Below are 19,174 nucleotides of genomic sequence, written 5' to 3' on the forward strand. Positions count from 1 at the left end.
CAACTTAACGATATTAATTAGATTATTTAAATTAGATAATCAATTATAAGACAGTTATATGTTTCAGGTTACTTTATTACTTTCTACAATTTGTTTCTATAAAGAAGTCCATAGCAATGAACATTTATTAAATACAATTCTTTTGTTTCTGTAGTTCCTTTATTAGTTCCTCCAGATGTACAACTGACACTTCAAATTGCAAGTAAATTATTCATTAATACATATAAGTTCATTAAGTGTATGACAACGGTATACCTAGTATTTTTACCGAAGGTAAGCATATAGTGGCCCAAGCGGGAGTCCGGGGCACCGCCGCATCCGTCGCCCACCACTGGGACCTCCACTACTCCTCAATTCCCGTCCGGCATCATACTAACGCCGAACACATTAAAATTACAGTTTCCAAGGATACTATACAACTGGCGAAACTACAACGACTTGGCGGGAGATGGGAATTCAGTTATTATTCCTTTGTGTTGCTATTCGCCCCGTCCTTAATCAAAGTTATTACCTACATCGTTTAGTGCTGCCCGTGGAATTGGTCGTTTCTGCATTATTATGTTACGTAACGATTTAACAAAGGAATATCTGCAGATCATTCAGATATACGTATGCTGGTATGTCTTTACTTGATATTACAGATAAAATAATTAGAAAATCGACAGAAAATTAGTTTAAAAACTATGCGATAACACAACGTTAGCATTTTTTTGGAACTAGATTTTTTAAATCGGAAATTATTATTATTTGAGTATACATAAATAATAGTTAAGTAGTAAGTACTCACTAAATGTTTCTAGTTAGTCCTGTCTGAAGCGAAGCTGCAAACTAAATAAATCGTGCATTTGTGTCAGGTTGATGTGAAATTGGTTGGGGAAATATTTGAGTGGTGTATGGGCGTGGTAGGTATGTGCTTTGTTAGACAAGGTGTCGTAAGCAATATGGCATACGGTCAGTAAGAAAATTGAATTGCCAGCAGTATTGGTGTGCGGTGCCGCTTTGGTGCCCAATGCGTCCCGCGTGAGACATCCTCCGCGAGATATGATGGGCTATTGTATCAAATAATAAACTGTATAAAAATACACAACAGCACATTCAAAAATAAAACTGCGAATTATGGGTTGACAGCTAGCTGAATGTCTGAATATATGACTATAGATCGATCAGACAGGTTATGGATAATAGGTAAAATAGAAACCCTAGTTGTTCGTCTGCCAAGACTACTCTAGAACATTCTCAGGGGAATGTTTACGGACAGGTATCAAGCTGAAATTTATATCAAAATCTACAGTCAATCGATAACAGAGTCGGTCAACGGGTTAAATCTTGTACAACCACTCCCCGGGAGCACCGGGAGGCTTCTTCTTTCTTAGAAAGTATCTGGAACCGAAGAGCCCCTGCGAACATTCCGGATTTAGACAGAATTAAATGTTCCATGTTTTATTTGTTGCTTATTGGAAATACAAAATCTCCTTATTTAGGAAACAAAGAAGTTAAATAAACAAGGTAGTTATCTGTGCTTGCGTTGTTTTGCTGAATTGTTTTTGCGGATGCTACTCTGATGGTTCTCTGGTCGCTGCTGTGACTCCTTTTGTGATTATAATTTGTTAGGACTTAGGAGTCACAAGAGAAACTTAACTGTTTAATTTTATACGGAAGATGGAAAATCAAGTGCCGGTGTTTAGCAAAATTCAATATTTTACAGACCAGATTCGTTTGTTCGGGTGTTTCGTTTTTCCCAAAATATAGAGCAAGCTTTGTTTTTACTACTTGATGTAGGTTAAAGTACAGAAAGTTTTTATGGTATTATAACATATACTAGTTAGATATCTCGCATTTCGCATAATGAAATAAAAACAATTTTTCACAATAAAAATAGAAACTAAGTTTGAAATTATTCTGACTACCTATTTTATTGATTAGCCACGCCAAAATCTAGTTCTTACTATCCCAGGGGTTTAAGATTTTATTGCTCATAGAACATTCTAATCAATCTGTTATGTGGGTTAATTATAGACTGACGAATCGTGTGCTGGGTTGATAACCTCGGGTGTCGCTGAGGGACCAGGGTTCGGCTGTAGCTGGGATGTAGCCCGAGGGCCCGTGGCCTGCTTTTGATGAATCGATGGACGGTCCCCAGGGCGCCGGGCCCGGCTCCCTGGCGACGAGGATGCTATGTCGCTGGCCGTAATAATACGCTGCTCCATACTTTATGCCTTTATACATATTAAATCATCATGACGAAATCACTTTAATTATTTGAAGTATCTTAATATACTACTAAAATCCTAAAATATAAATAAATTAAATATATTAGGACAAATCCTGTGAAAGATTTCCATGCAGGTATAGTATAAACTATACATATAATTAATTTACTGACAAAAATTGCGGCAAAAATGTTGGATTTTTGTTTTTCTGGAGTATAGGTATGAACTATATTTTTGAATATTTTTAGACTTTTGATCTAAATGTAGGTATATTTATTTACTTAGATCAAAAGTCTACAAATAAATTTCCTTAAATTTTTTAAAGATATATCCCTTAAAATCCTTAGAAAGCAAAATATAACCAGCTTAAAAATACCTGCAAAATATGATGATTAAAATTCAATTATAATATCAGAATCAGTTTAATTATTAATAATGAAGCGCTAGAGGACGTTGTAGCTGTCAATCTGATTGGTGCTGTAAGTCTATTTGTGCGGTTTGTGCCACCATACAGACAGGCTGCGTCAAATGGAGAGTCTCGGAGGGTCCACGCTAAAATAATTAAATGCATAATCTAAACTTCACTGAACACTGCACACACTGCTGTGCGTGCTGTGTGTGCAGTGTTCAGTACTCAGTGCACTGAGCAGTCTCAATGGTTTCACTTTCATCTCGTTTTGAGGTATACTGTAATGTAACAAAATTTTATAAGTTAAAACGAACTAAATAAAAAAAAAAAGCGGCCGGTGAATGGAAGGCGCGGCGGATACAATCACGCCATCCGCGCCCACCCAGTTAATTATGTCACCAAAACACTATAATTGTCCACATACGACATTCCACACGGCGCTGTATTGTTTCAAAGGGTCCCGCTGTGAGCTGAAATTAGTTTGTAAGAAGTTCTTCTTCTTAGCGTGTTGACTCGGAATCATATCTGTAAAGACCAATAAGACGCTACTGATATAGCAGTAGATTAAGAAGGATTAAGTTGTCCACCACATAGTTTATGCCACAGGTTAATGCTAATCAACTTAGCTTAAACTAAGTGATGGAAAACTTATTCCTTCATAAATATGTTTTTCTTCTTTTTCGTCAACCCCTTTTTATCTGTCATGTCTCTGGATTATCAAGGAGTTCATATTGGTTCTATAATCAAAAATATGCTTAGTTTATAATCTAATACATTTAAAAAACAAATCGACTCCCATTTTAGTGAAATAGAATTTTAAATACTTTTTTTAAATAGGTATCTTCACGACAATATTGTAATTCCACTTGGAAAACGGATCGCTAAAAAGGTCATGTACAATAAATTCCATTGTCGAGTGTTGTAGTGATTTCTGGTCCCTAGGGCGCCGCGCACCTCGCGCGCCTCTGCCGGCACTTACATTATCCTAATTAGTTTTAGCTTTTACTCCGTTTGTATTCATTAACTAGATGTATTTATTGCTATTTGATTACTCTTCATTATACCAACACACCATCTAGTTTCCTCGTGTCTTATCGTAAGTAACTTCTGAACTTACTGGCCACTTATAAACAGATAATAAGAGAAGAAAATTTTACTATTTTGGTCTACAGTATTTTACTTTTGTTGGAAATTTTATTTTATTGTCGAGAGCCTAAAATCTAATTTTAGGCTCCAATAATAAGATCAAACTTACTAACATAATTGTCATTCGTAAAACAACAAAAAGAAAAAATCTGTCATACAAGCTTCATATTGCTACTTCACTAGTGTTGTATAATTTGTGCTACTGTCTACTTCAAACGCGCAGACAGGTGAAGGTAAGGGAAAAAAATTAATATTATATTGTTACGCGCAACTAAGACATGGTTATTAAATTGAACATCTTAATTTTGAATAATATTATTAACTGTATCTTCTAGAATTCCGGATCGTTCATTGACCATTTAAATATTATTTTATGGTTATCATCATATCACCCCCAGTCGTTTACAGAAATTGGAGGATACACAATAATATTACCATAATTGTAGATAGCATAGTATTAGGGGACTTGGCTTTTCATTGTGTCCAACCTGTTATTGTATAGCATAATGTCAACACAAATTCAGTCGAAAATCCCGGTAAGTTGACAATATCACTGAAATACGTAACACGGGATCATGGGATACACTAAGATTTTCCGTTTAGTGTTTTTTATTTTTCGTTAAAAAATGTTTTAGGAGCTTTTTTGCTCAATTAATAAAGTTATTAGAAGTTGTTACTTTTCTTCGTACGGCGTATTAAAAAAATCCCTATGCTCAAAATGTCTTTCCTCACCATAGACTTTATATTATATTATTCGTCGCCGAGACTAGTAAATTTTTTTAATACAATTTATTTGTTAAGTTCTTGTTGAAATTCATCGTATCGTAATAAAAGATTAGACTGTTAGTTTAATTTCTCTAAATTAAGGAACTTATTTTTTTTATAGCTGACGATGAGGAATGGACTGAAGATACCACAGCTAGAGATAACGTTGACAATGAAGATGATGACAACAAGGATGAACAACAGAATGATGAAGAAAGCGATGATAACGAAAAAATAGAAGACGCAGAAAAACTCATTGAACAATGTTATGAAGGTAAGTTTTATCAAATTTATCTTATTCAATGACGCTTAATTGTAGTTTTCGGTACTTATACAGCAAATAGTAGTATAACCACATAACTGATTTGATGGTAATCTAAACTGGAAAGTAAACGCAGGCGCATAATTTTACGTAAATGTTTGCTTTGAACAGTAGAGATTGAAGGAAAATTAAAATAGATGTCAAAACTACAATGTGAAATAGTGTGAACATTTGCATATTTGGACACCCAGTGTCTGACGCAGACATACAGTCCTAGATAAAGCATGACGTACGAGCGATGGCAACACTTGAAGCGTGCATGGGTGCACATTATCATAAAATAGTAATGGTACAGGTAAATAAGTAATTTATTTGGCCATAGTGCTGAACTGCATTTAAAACTTAACTGTATCTACTTGAAGCCATTTGGAGAACCTTGACATTAGTAATTAAACGCATTTAGTTACTATTACTATATTTTTTACTCCAATCTTCATGGCTGTATTAGTTTTGCATCTATTTACTGGTTAAAATAATCGGAAATGAACACAATACATAAGAATGAATTGTATTTATGAATTTCGCGTTGTTCTGTATGTTCGTTATTTCGTATATCTGTGCATCGTTCCAGCCGCGTCAATGTGCGGATGACATATCGTCGCTCCATCGCGCGTCGCACGTCTACTGCAAATGCGTCTGCAACCAACAATGTATACGATTATTGCCCAACTTGAGGTTGCATTGTTCAGATTCTATATTTTATGCGAGATCAGTCAACTTGTACGAGAGTGGTATTGAGTTCCTCAAGAACAACGAAAAGGCACACAAATGATCCATCAACCAACACCGACAACATGACTATAAATAATAAAAATAATGCAGCGAAAGATCACCAAGTACTTACAGTTATATACTGAAAATACTTTAATATATATATTTACATAAATGTATATAATGATGGAATTTGATTCACTCTTCTGTTAACTTCATAATCATCCGTAAAACTGGTCATGTTGCTCTGGCGCCCAGCTTTTAGTCAAGTGTCAGTTGACATCGCGTCAGCCACTATTCTCTGACCGACCACTCGACGGCATAATCTATAAACAGATTAGTCAATATAGTATGGTTCTAAAATCAATGTCATTAACATAGGAATAGGTCATAGGTCATAATTTATCATCAGGAAGTACCTAATTAATTTTGATTCCCTTTGGTATCAAAATATGCGACATAAGTAGATATAATTATCGTTTGATCGTTGACTTACAAGTTAAATTTTGTCACAGCTGAAAGATATCAAAGACCTGTGTAGTTATTTGATAATAATTCATTTCAACTGGAAGAACTGAAAAAAGCTTCAGCAGGACTTTGCCCGGCAGTGGAAAAAATGCATTTCAACTGATAGATACCTCGAGCGTTCCTGAACAAAGGACGCGATTAAGGGTTCATTTTGAGGTGCGGTATCCTAAAATTAATTGGCACAACCTACTTTTAATTATATATTCCGCTTTAGAAGTTGCAAAGTTCTGGCACAAAATCATCTTTAATAAATAGAAGATCGCTTAGTGAAACTTTTGAACATATCTGAAACCTAATTCATATGTCCAGGAGTCTTTTGGCGCTGAGATATCTAAAACACAGATTTTAATCAATATGTAGTTAAGTATACAATATAGGTAATGAAATATTGTATACACCCTGTTGTGCTTTGTCGAAGACGCTTATTCTCTTGAGAATTGACATGGCTTATGAAGGGGAAAAAGCTCCGTGTTGTATATTGCATTTATTTATTATTGTTGATGTATGATTTGCCTACTTATGTTTCGTCTCCATAATATCCACCCATACGTACGCAAGAGATTAAATACATGTTACAAAGTTATGTTGTTTTATCAATTTGACAGAAAGCGTGATTTTAAGATACTTAGTTTTCTCTATTGAAAGCATCAAAATCGTATGTAAAAAACTTACAAAACTATATTTTAGTAATATATATTAGTGTTCGACCCCTTTTTATTTAATACTAGCTGTTACCTTTGTCACTTTCCAGCTCTCCTACGATCTCTACTACAAAAATCACCCCAATCAAACGTTTCATTTTAACGTGTAAAAAGAACAAAAAAACTTTCACATTTATAATATTAGCTTTTTCTAGCTAGCTTTTTCCCCGAGATGCTTCCAATGTGCTTCCCCGTACTCTTAAGTTGTGTGCGAATTTTCAAGAAGATCGGTTGAATATAAAGCGTAAAAAAGTAATAAATATAGTTTCGCATTCATAATAATAGTTAGGATTTGGATAGCTTTACTTCCCGTCTGATACTATGAGTTTTAGTATGCTCTGAGCTCGATCTACGTATATAGTATATATGTGTTAATTTTTGCTTTTATCATTATATAACTTTTGTTGCAGATGATGAAGATGAAAATCAAAATAATTCCGCAGAGAATTGTAATCCCGACAACACCGCTGGTGAGTATGTTTTATTTCAGCATTGATATGTTTTGTTTCAGTTATTATTTTATTTATTAAATGAGATTAGAGAAATGATTTTCTCTTCTTTAAGTTTTGAGATAAGAAACTTTTCTGGAATTTCTTACGCACGAAATTATGAGGATAAGGGGGCTCGATTAATAGCTTTGTAAGGGTTGAGAGCGCGTCTCATTACGTCGACATCTTCATTGAAATTCATAAGGAGGCCACTAAAATAACGAGGAGCCCTCGTTGGTGATGCGTTTTTACTGTGGTTTAATGCTCTTTTTACAACTTGGCCAAGGGTGTGCGCGGCCGAGCAGCCCGGGGCCGCCCGCCGTGCTTTACGACTCTGTCCTCGCTTATCTGGCTCGTTCGCGATAAATCTCCGCCAGGCTCCTTGGACCTCAAATATTTACATGCTAATTCGTAGCCAATTCTGCACCCGAGATTATAAATAAATAGGCTGCCGTGGCTCATCATCGGCCGGCGTGCTTCGGCTTTATCTTTTATAACTCCAGTTTTTGAAGACTCAGTTGAGGTTATAATTTTGCCTCGGCCAGATAATTAAGGTTTTATGAGCGTTCAGGACGACGGAAGCAAATACTGAACTTTATCATAGTCATAGTATACCTTTAAACTATAAACGTTTACACTTTATAGGTATTATCTAAAATGTGATTATTAAAGTTACTAAGAAATAAAAATCTTCCATGATTTTTATTTCTTAGTAACTTGCAAGTTCATTTTTCTACAAAATGGCAAAACTTTAGAACTATTGATATAGATAAATATTCTAACCTGAAGGTGGATTGAAAGTTGCATCTTCAATAATCTTGTAAACGAATTCCAATAGAACAATCGGATATTATACTGTCAGAAACAAAGGCTCCTTTTCTCTATGGCACCCTCGGAATTATAAGTGAATTACTTATTGTTCACATTTTATTGTGGATTCTTTATCGCCTATCGTCAACGAGCTAGTGTTTCCGCTGAAGGGCATTAAAATGTGAAGACGCTTTGCAACAAAGCTTTGTTTTGCAACAAAGGTTTTAGTTTAGACGCTTCAGATAGATTGTGTTAGAGGTTAGGAAATGAGTAATTTTTCCTAGTGAGTGGCTCCCGTTGTCGCAGAGTCGTTGTTAGGCCAACACGAGTGTTGCGCAAATGTATTCTCCGCGGATCGAGGGTGGCGCGCGGGGGGCGGGAGGGGGCGCCGCTGAGCCCGAAGTTGGGCGCGCGGGCTGTGTCCCGCGGGACTGCGCCACAGGGACCGCACTCGCACTCTAACTTTTTAATAACATTCTGCTTAACATATTATTTTTCATGGACAATAAATTGGTTTGTATATTTCGTCAAATATTGGCACGGTTGTGGTTGAACAAATATTTGATAATGCGAAACATTTTAAGTTATTCTATCAACTTTGGAGGGTAACAATGTAAGGTATGCTATGCGGGTGTTGGATCTTTCGGGCGGCACGTGGGTAATTAAATGCCGATGTTCGATGGCCGGGCCCGGGCATGCGCCCGCATCGGAAATTCCGTGCGGCGTCGAGGCGAGTGTCCAACGCCGCACTGCGTGCCTGCCGCTCGCTAGTTGACAATCTCGAATTGTTTGCGATCTTTGCCCGAAATCCGTGGCAACTACTGACTAGAAATTATGACATAAAGTGTTTACAATTGATGCTGTATAATAAATGAATTTATGCTGTATAATAATTCTAGTTTCAGAATCATCTTATAGGTGTCATAGATCAACAAAACGAAAACATATACCCGGGTGTAGACCTAGGTAGACGTAGTTTATTATTCATGTATTGTAACTATTGTTGACAAATCAAATAAATTAAAATAAAATAAATCTTAGCCCCAATGCGTAACTTTTAACTAGAGCTCAGTGTCAAGGCAAATCGTATGAAAATTAAAAACCGAATATCATACTCAATCATTTCACTACATACTTCTTATGTATTACTATGTAAAAAATCAAGAAAAGTATATTTAAAACCGAATCGAATTGTATTAGAAACACCTATAAAGTAAAACGTTGTAGCAACTGCTACGAAATGTCTACGACGCGGTGTCGCCGGCGGTAACGGGTTACGCCATATCGTAGGGGCCCAGTCACTAGAGCGACCACAGATTTATATTATGTAAATAATGACTGCATATTGAACATATTTGATTGAAAACGACCAATTTTTTTTGTTACAATATATATTTGTATGCGTGGTATGCGTACAGAGTCCGTCCCTGGCAGATCCCAGGTGGCGCGGCCGCAGCGTTTGGAATTATCACATAGTGGAGAGACGCGGGGGCGGCGCGCGGGGGGCCGCTCGATACATTCGTCACAGGCCCAGCAGCCATTAGGCATTTAGATATTATCAGTTACCACTGGGGATGACCCGTGACCTGGGGCCATCGTTTCACTGCTTAATTACTAAAATTGTTTCGAGTTTTGACTTAAGTTTTTCCTACGAGGTATGTTCTTCCTACGAGGGAATTATCTCTGTGTTATCTGCGGCTCCCCCGCACTCAGTGCCCCCGCGGTCCCAGGTGGCACCGCTCCGGCCACACTTCCTTCCGTCTCATGGGAATCGTCCTCGACCCACCACGCACACACTTCAAATTCGCAACACACACATCCATGTCCTCTATTAGCAATGATAGTAGTTGGAAAAGAGGAAAACAGATCTTATTCAGTTAGTTTTAAATTTGCTTTGACTCGTGCATTTGTATATATTTATGTTTCGTTTTATGTTTCTATTGGATAATGTTTGCATATCAACATTGTTGTTGCGTTAAATTTTTTGTAATATTGAATAGTTTACTTTTGGAATTTATTCAGTTGCCACGAAAGAAAATGGAAAAGTAGAGTTTTTGTATAGTTACTAGTTAGTATTATCGAGCGCAGTCATGTCAGTAGCAAAATCTGACATCAAAAGAAAAATATTTATTTAGGAGATGTTAATACATAATTCGATTTTAAAATTTACAAATCATAGCATTCATTTCATGATAGGCCAATAATCCGACTTCTCTTAGGATCCCGATGACTGTACAAAGTTGAGATGAAAAAGTAGAAAAGTGTACTCTGGGTCCCGACGACTGAGGAAGGAACCGAGAAAACGCTTAGATAAGAGTGAGATAGAGAGCATTTAACGATGACTATGATTACTATTTATACTATTTATGAGTATTGTTATTAACCTTTGGACGGCGTTTGGTGGTCGGCTCATGAGCCCCCGATGAGCCTACGATTAGATTAATGGAACCCCATGGGTAACTCCCACAGTACTGATTGGCTCCTACCCCTACACTAGCATTTCCAGTAAATGACAGTTTCCGAAAACCTATGCAGAATATGATACTGAAACTGTTCGCTTTGTCAATAATTTTCTTCTACATATATATTTTTGGATAATGGTGAAAATCTATTTCGATATAGGATAGGAATAGAAAAGCAGTAAACGGTAAATATATAGTGGTAACAAGTAAGATTCCATTTGATAGGCCGCGATATCGAAATTGGCCGAATCAATACTGGCTGGTGTACTCAGATATAGACTTTGCTTAGTTTAGACACCAATCTCTCACAATCTTGTTTTCTATAAGTAAGCTGTAAATATCTATTGTATATGTTTTTAGTCTAGATTAAAAAAATTGATTGAAAAAGAAAATTATAACTTAATTTTGAAACATGTTTGAAAATTTGTGACGCGTGTGAATTAAGCAGCGAAAGGTTGCAATTACAAGTGCTACATTTTTCATCGCAGTGTCCGTGAACTCGCCCACAGAACAAAGTAATAGGTCATATAACTTTTAATGAGTTTTCGAAACTAGTTTATCATTTAGAATATCCACGTGTCATCGCACACCGTGTAAACACCATGGGGTTGATAGATTTTGTTTTATTATTTATTTCATTACATTTCGCTTCTTGACAAGTTTAAAAAAAATACCTTACAACACTTACATTTTGACACTATCAATGAAATTTTAGATACGTGTCATACGATAGTTTTCATGCTAAATAAATGCTAGTTTCATTTCATAGTAACAATAATGATTTATACGAAATATAAAGTAAAACTCTGAAAGGTACCCTTTATTAAAAATTTCAAAAAATTAAAAAGCGTGTTTTCTTACTTTTATTTTAAGTTACGTGAAAAAGTTTCCTCGGGAGAGGCATATCGACATCAGTCCGCGGCGTTACCGGAATAACACCTTCAGTCTGAATGGCTACGCGAAAGGTAGCGCGCCCCCAGGGGGCAGTATGCTCAAGGCGGCAGAAAATTAACGGGCTCCCGGGGGAAATCTACCGGCAGCCTTAGAGCGGGCGCCCGGGGCCGCGCCCGTCCGCCGGGATGTGTCTAATATCTCTGATGTCGTCACTACTGGCACACCTGGACCTGCTTGTAATAATCGCCCATATTTCTTTAGGCAGTTTGCCTCAATTTATGGTGTCATTAAAGGGTGAATCGAGCCTGCAATTGCAAGTTATTTTTTTGTCGTTAGCTAATTTAGTTTATTTTTTGCCTACTGATACTTCTTCGTGTTCTATACTTTTTCCACATTTTATTTGGGAATCCGCAGATTTGTCAAATTAACTACTCTCAGCAGTAAATCAATTAAGTGATTACAGCTAAGCGTTCCCGATTACGGCAACTGTGTAACTATCGCAGATTAATTTGGCAACGTCAGGCGGCAGTGTCCCGCGGGCTCTAGCTCCCGAATCACACGAACCAATCGCGGCGCGGCGCCTACGTTCATTAATGTTGCACACATACTCTCCTCCCTATTATCTCGCTTTACTTAGTCGATATTATAGATCTATTCTTAGAACTTAGATGTAACTAAATGTTGGGTTGAGAAAAATTCACTGTCTTCTTTGTAGTCTAGAATTTGACAAATACTTCACTTCTACGAATTAAATTTGTTAATGTGTAGATTGGTACGGATGATAGGTATTATATCATTGCTTTAAGAAGGCAAATCGCTGTAGATAAAAGGATTTACCCACTTCAACCGAATTCCCATAGGTACAAAATAAAGCAAACGCTAGTAGTATGAGGTAATGAGAAGTGGCTGTTACATTTATTTATAGTGAAGACTTGAGCAGTGTATTGCGCAAGTCCCCAGCAGCCAAGACACCAGTAACGATGGCTCATGGGACGAGGAGCTTGATGAAATGCGTTCAAGTTCACATGCTTGAAATTTTGAAAAACTGTATTTTATTGATATCTTGTTCACCTCAAATATAAAATTATATCAAAACCTGAGTGAATAAAAGTATTAAATAGATTTATTTGGACGACATATACGTACGAGTACATAAAGTGGGAAGATAATGTCGTCTACATAAACTCTCCACAACACATTCGAAGGGACGAAAAGTACGAAATTGGACTAAAAGTTTAAACTGGATCACCTATCCGAATTGGAAATTTAAAACAGGAGGAAAGTACCTACGAGTAGCGTGTCGAGTGCCTCGCAAGTGGATTAGAGTGGAGACCGCAGAGTGCGACCGCGCCTCGGGCCTCGGGCTCCGCACGCCGCTCCGTACAAAATAGTGATACCCAGAATATCCTCCACAGAGTCCACACCACTTGAACAATCCATTTCCCGTATTTGTTTTTTAACACTTAATCGTTTTATTTACGCATGGTGGGTTAAATATAAATCGATCTGCTAGAAATGTGTCTGTATCATCTCTACACATGTGCTGAGTCTGAGAAATATCAACACTGTTTAATTCCTCTTAAGCGAACATTCTTCTGTGTACTTCATAAAGCAGTCGTATACTAGCTGCTAAAGGTTCCTCGCCACTCGCCAATAACCAACTTCGCTGTGGTCCGTGTGTGGCAGACAGCTTGCATGGGGTACTTTATTGAAATCTTTTCACACATGGCAAAGATATCCTCTTGTTTACGAGTGGTTCGCTAAGGTGTGTAGACCTTAGCGAACGATTTTGGTGTCGTCAAAACTATTACTGATTTTTAGTAGATTGGGTTGTGATATTACGCAGTAACTAACCTCAAATTGATTATTTACCCTTGTAATTTATTGCATCAAGATCCACCCGAATGACAAATAAGTTTGTCTCAAAAATGATATAATTGTATAATCTCATTAAAAATAACTATTAGATAAGTAATGTATTACTTACACTATCATAAACAATATAAGTCTCAAATAACATTTTCTATTCCAGATGTGGCTGACATCAAGTCGGAGAGCATGGATAGCTTCGAGTCAGGTTAGTACTCGTTTTCTTCCCATTTCCTTTATCCAGTAACAAAACAAAGGATGTCTCATAATGTCTCTCGTAAAACTTCGATAAAAACGAACTTAAGCTTAAATGACAACGGCTGCGTAAAAGGAACACATATTAATATTTGAATAGTGGAGAGTATAAAAAGTGTTGAAGTTGGAGGTGGCAGGGCCGGCCGCGGCGCTAACGGAGCCCTGGAGGGCCTTTGGCGAAGTCCCCGTTTCGCAATACAGACGAAAAGATAAAATGAACATAAAGTTGAGGAGCAGATACCTCGCTCAGAGGAATCGTAGTTTTCCTCCTGGCGACATTAAACCGGTGACGACCTAGTCACGCAGTTTGTGGGGATGCATATTGCGCACGTAGGTATTCTTAACCTATAAAAACTTCGAAAAACCTATAAAAAGCTGATTCCTCTATTGATCTAAATGATCATTCAAGGAATCGGCTGAAGAAGGGTTTATATCACGAAAATCAATGTAATTTTGAATCATTTAGAATATGACGTGAAAAAGTGCTTAAAAATCTAAATAAATGATTTGATTTTGATTTAAACAATACATGCAACATTAAAAATAAATAAAAACAAAATAAGTGTGGTATTCACGTAATTGTATGTACATGCATTTCTGTTAATTCCAAACAGATTATAGACCCACGTAGAGAGTCTACATAAATCTTTTCTTCATAAGAGTATTTTATTAAATTATTTACTATATTAGTAATAAAACTACAATTGTTAGTTTAACGTTAGAATATTCAATGGAAATAAATACATCTAAAAGACACCTCCGGAAAATGTGAGGTTAAAATTGCATTTCGGCTGCGGACCGAGCGGAAGTTACAATTAAAACGGACGCCCGAAATTGTGTACAACGTTCGTCACTTAGCAGCCAGCATTGGTGACCGGCGGACGAGTAGAAGTACTGGAAGAGTTCGCGGACGCTTTTGTGGAATTGAAAATGATCATTGGATGGTTGCAGAGGGAAACAGAAAATTGATTTTGTTTATTGCAAAAATAATAAACTTTGTAAATCAGACCCATATACCACAAGTTGAAATCACTTACTAATTGAACACTATTTTTTGATAAATCGAAACATATACTAATGAATGTTTGGATGTATTTAAGTTTGTTACTCGAAATCAATTAGACAGATTTCCATAAAATTTAATACATGGTTCAAAATATTTCTTGGAAAACAAAAGTTTTAACAAAATTGAGTGTAGAATTTGTTGTGATTTCACACTTCCCAACAAACTTAGCAAATACGACTTCAGCATAAATAATATACAAAAATAAATCACATTAACACTAGTTTATACAGATTAGCTACGCAGAAATATTTTCTTGATATTATAACTAAAGCGAAGTATCATCCATAAATTTTCAACAAGCGATTATTAATTTCCCATTCCTACTTCCACATCGCAGTGACAACCGGCGTGATATAACGGGCGCTAATAGAGCCAATTATGGCGCCGAAATAAAGTGACAGTACGACTTTTAGCCGGTATACTAACACGACTCTGCAATCAGGTGCAGTTTAAAATGTGCATTTGAGATGTATCGTGGAGCAGCGGGCGCAGGGCGCGGACAGAAATGCATTTTCAATAATTGAGGGTCAGACAGGGTGGTGGGGGCATTAAAATGCTCGCTAAACTTTCCAATCGTCATTGAGCCGCGACACACGACGAGTAGGCTAGATTTGGAAACTAATGGACCTTGGAAAATATGAGCCGTTTGAGCACTTTGCAGCCACGCGCCATTAGAGTCGTTACAGAAGTTTCATGTTTTCTACGTATTAATTAGTAATTGTAGGTAATATTATTAGTATTTTGTAACAACCTAAATAAATTTCAGTAGGTATATGATCTTTGATAGTAAAATCGTTTATTTGGTTATGAATATTGGCTGATAGGCAACAATAGCAATCACAATGAGGGTTGATTTTAGGCTGGCGGCTGGTTGTAAAATCATACCTTAAAAAATTTAAGGTTTTTTTTACGCTGACCCCAGGCTTCGCGGCTGACACAACCCTGAACTTGTGTTCAGGGAACAACCGGGAGCAGAGATGAGAGAGAGTTATTTATATAATCTAGCACGTTTGAAATCTGAGATAGTAGTTATATTAAACTTTAACCGATTTATTATACAAACAAATTGAGAAATTAGGTACCTAGTAAACATAAAGATAAATATTCTGATATAATCCCCAAATTAAAGATTAATTTCTTTATATAACCCGTATAATTTTTGTAGTTATTAGGGTCACTAAATTGTATGAGTACAAAATTGATACTAAAATAGTTTGAGTTGATTGGGAACAAATCTTCTGGGCAGAAAAAAGAGACGTGCTTTTAAATCACGAGTGTTCTTTATGTATTGTCATTCTGAGGGACTTTGAATGTTTAGTACTTATAGGGCCGATATTATCAACATCTATAGAGAGAGTATATCTATATACATTCATAGAGCAGGTTTAGGTGTAGGTACTGCAAATAAATATTTAAACTTTACTGCAAATAATAATTTCCCGACTGCATGTAATCAGTACGGCTCCCTAATTTTCCAATGGTTGGTTGAGGTTTTCCTAATTAACTAACTACTTATGTGGGAAGTTCCCCTCTAGTTTAGTGTTCATAAGATGTGGGTAATTTATAACTACATCTGAGGTGCCTCAAGATGCATCGCACGGAGCGACATGCTTATAAGGCAAGTAATTAAGACGTATGTTCGCGTTGGTTCTACAAAATGTTCTGTGTACTAAAGTAATTTACAGAATTCACATAGAATTTGCTAGGCTATTAATTAGAATAGGTACCTTACTAAATTATTTCCGTATAGTTTAGAACTGAACGATTGAAATTTGTTTGCGGTTATGTTTTTTGCACGTCAAATGATAGAAGCTACAAATTTCGAAAAACCTATTTTCGAAAATCGATAAAGTTGCAGGTTTGTAGGTACTTTTATTTTGTCTTCGTGAAAAAATATATTTATTCAATGCCTGCTTGTATAGATCACATATGTGTATATAGTACTTTATAAAGAAAAATAAGACAAACAAAAATGTACCCCTGGTTATTTTCTTTGGGAGATCACGTAGGCGCGCACCTCATCTGCGGCGCTCCCGCAGCGGCGATAAAATTTAAAATTCAAGGCCGCGTTAACGAACCGGCCTCGCGAAGAAATAGATATTCAAATGTGAGAAGATCCCATATTAACATTTATGGCAAGTTTGCGGGGACGAAACAAAGGCCAGGCGGCCCCCGCGGAACACTCCGCACGCAAAACAGTCAGAGTACGGAGCTGGCGCTCAAGTAGGATTGTGCTTATTTTGTGAACAACATGATTGCAAAAATATATACTAAATATTATGTTCTTCAAATATATAAAATCAATATACTATATGATGCTGGAAGCAAGAAAGAAACTATACCAGGGAACTTACTATCATTTCTTAATTCGATCCAGTTCAGGGCCTAAACTGATCTACATTGCAAAGTATGCGTTGACGCATAGGTCAGTCATTGCGATAATTATGCGTCAACTCGTGAACAAAACCACCGCCCGTCCTGAATGATGATTCTGATGGTATTACTGCGCCTTCTGTATTGTTAGGAGTACATACAGTTAAGTACATATCCCTACCTCTGATTCCTATCTGATTTGTGTCTCCGAACGAATTGGGCTGCGTCGAGACGACGACCACACGTCGGCATACCGCGATCTTCTTGCTACTTTCATAATGTTTCATTTACTTCGAGATAAAGCACCCCAAACAATCTCCTCTGATGAATATTTTATTTATCATGTAGGTACGAGAACCTTACTGCCTATCTTATTTTAACATTTGATTTACCCGTTCCTTTGATTTGTAATGAAGTCCAAAGTGATCGGTATTAAGATAGTGGGTTATTGATAACTGAAGGTCGATATTATCTATAATTTTTTATTAATGGTTTACAGTCACAGCATGAAATTATTGGTAGGTCTATAAAATTATTCCACTCATTGATTCACAGAGAGTCATAAAGAGAAGACAAAGAACCCAATCTTTGTGCTGAGCAGCCCACTATAAGGACAAATAAAAGTTTTCAAGAAAACAAATCAAAATCCCAATTTTGCTTTCTGCATTATTTATGTGATATTGCTCAGCGACTGTCGGTGTTCCCCTTTCTTTACTACGAATTTGTGGGGGTATAATTCACACTTTCCCAAGTTAACCTGTCAATAGTTAAAACAACAGGGTTTTGTTATCCCACTTATTATTTATGCTCTCGGTCTCGTCGGGAAAATAGGGATACTATAGCTGAAAGTAGGAGTGGAGTATTCCCTGAAAGGAGCGGGTTAGTGAGGGCACACACGTTTCTTATTAATATCAGGCGGTCGGAATGGCCGAAGACGTCCCCAGCGCCCGCTCTCTCCCAAATAAAATTGCTGCTATCTAAACAAAGAGCCCTAATTATTCGGCCGTGGCGGGCGGGGTCGCTCTCTTATGGGTGTTCTGGGGCCCATTTCGCTTCTCGTATAGGGCCCTGGGGAGCAGCGGGCGCCGCCTAGCCAATCGCCGGATGGAGGAGCGAGCGATCCGCAACCTTTTTATATGCGATATCGGCGTCGGCGCCGGACCCTCACCCCCTCCCGCGCCCCCCATGGGTCCCGGGGAATTAAAAGTTGGAAGGCGCACATCTGATTACCCCTACACACATTACTCCGGATCACCAATCTCGATAAGCCACCCACAATTTATTAGCGGCCGCTGACGAGTTGTTTTTGGTTATAAACGGCTTAACATATTGTTATACAAATAATGTCTGCTTCAGTACTTACTTTGATTTGTTATTTTTGATATCAACTTCAGTTTTCATGTAATAGTTAAATATTGTTGGATTCGGTTTCAAATTATTTATTATTAGATTTATTCGCGGATTTGATTTGGATCTTTCTTTAATGAATGCTTTATATTCACTCTTTTCATCATAATAAATGTATGTACCTATCTATCATCGCTATTTGAATGTACAAGAGCATTCAAAAGAACTATGGCTATACTGGGTCTTAGCTTTAATACTTATTTTAATTTGCACCCGATTTATTTTGAGACAATAAATTCAATATAAAGGGTTTCCGAGCGGTTTTACCTCCGGGCGCATTGTCTTCACCCTTCGGCTTTGGGTTTGTATTGTGTAGAAATTATGAAATAAAAAGGCGATATCGAGTGTCGACGGCAAGAGGTGCGGCGGCGGCGACGGCGGCAGCGGCCGACATCCGACACCTAGCAGGGCCACGGCCAGCATTGTGCGGCCACAATGCGCCCTCCGCCAACTCATATTAGATTGCAATGTTTTAAGCATTCGATTGCCCTTGCCATTAATAAAGGGTTCCCAAGGAGCACGTACAATATGAGACGTTTTTTACTTTTTGTAGTCTTTCACCCGAGTGCCGAAGGGTATGGTATTGTTTCTATGGTGAATTGCTGTGGATGAATGAGTCCCAAACGTTTATGTTCAGCACTCAAAGATCGGTGGAAGATAATACAGAGCAGGCGGGGTGAGGTGGCAGCAACAAACCTCCCATCAAACACATATAGTTGGGGTTCATATTATAATGTTTTGTGCTCTGCACCAATCTT

General features: G+C 37.3%; 1 protein-coding gene across 1 annotated transcript in view; it reads left to right on the top strand.

Annotated features, from left to right (window-relative positions):
- The window catches only part of LOC128680934 (zinc finger protein 521-like), a 58,984-nt gene that overhangs the window by 5,712 nt on the left and 34,098 nt on the right, over positions 1-19,174 (top strand). Inside the window, exons 2-4 of the mRNA XM_053764434.1 lie at positions 4,652-4,804; positions 7,203-7,262; positions 13,479-13,523. Of these exons, the coding sequence (XP_053620409.1) occupies positions 4,652-4,804; positions 7,203-7,262; positions 13,479-13,523 (258 nt within the window). The remainder of the gene's footprint in view (positions 1-4,651; positions 4,805-7,202; positions 7,263-13,478; positions 13,524-19,174) is intronic.

This window comes from Plodia interpunctella, chromosome 2 (assembly GCF_027563975.2).
Source record: "Plodia interpunctella isolate USDA-ARS_2022_Savannah chromosome 2, ilPloInte3.2, whole genome shotgun sequence".
NCBI classification, from domain to species: Eukaryota; Metazoa; Arthropoda; class Insecta; order Lepidoptera; family Pyralidae; genus Plodia; species Plodia interpunctella.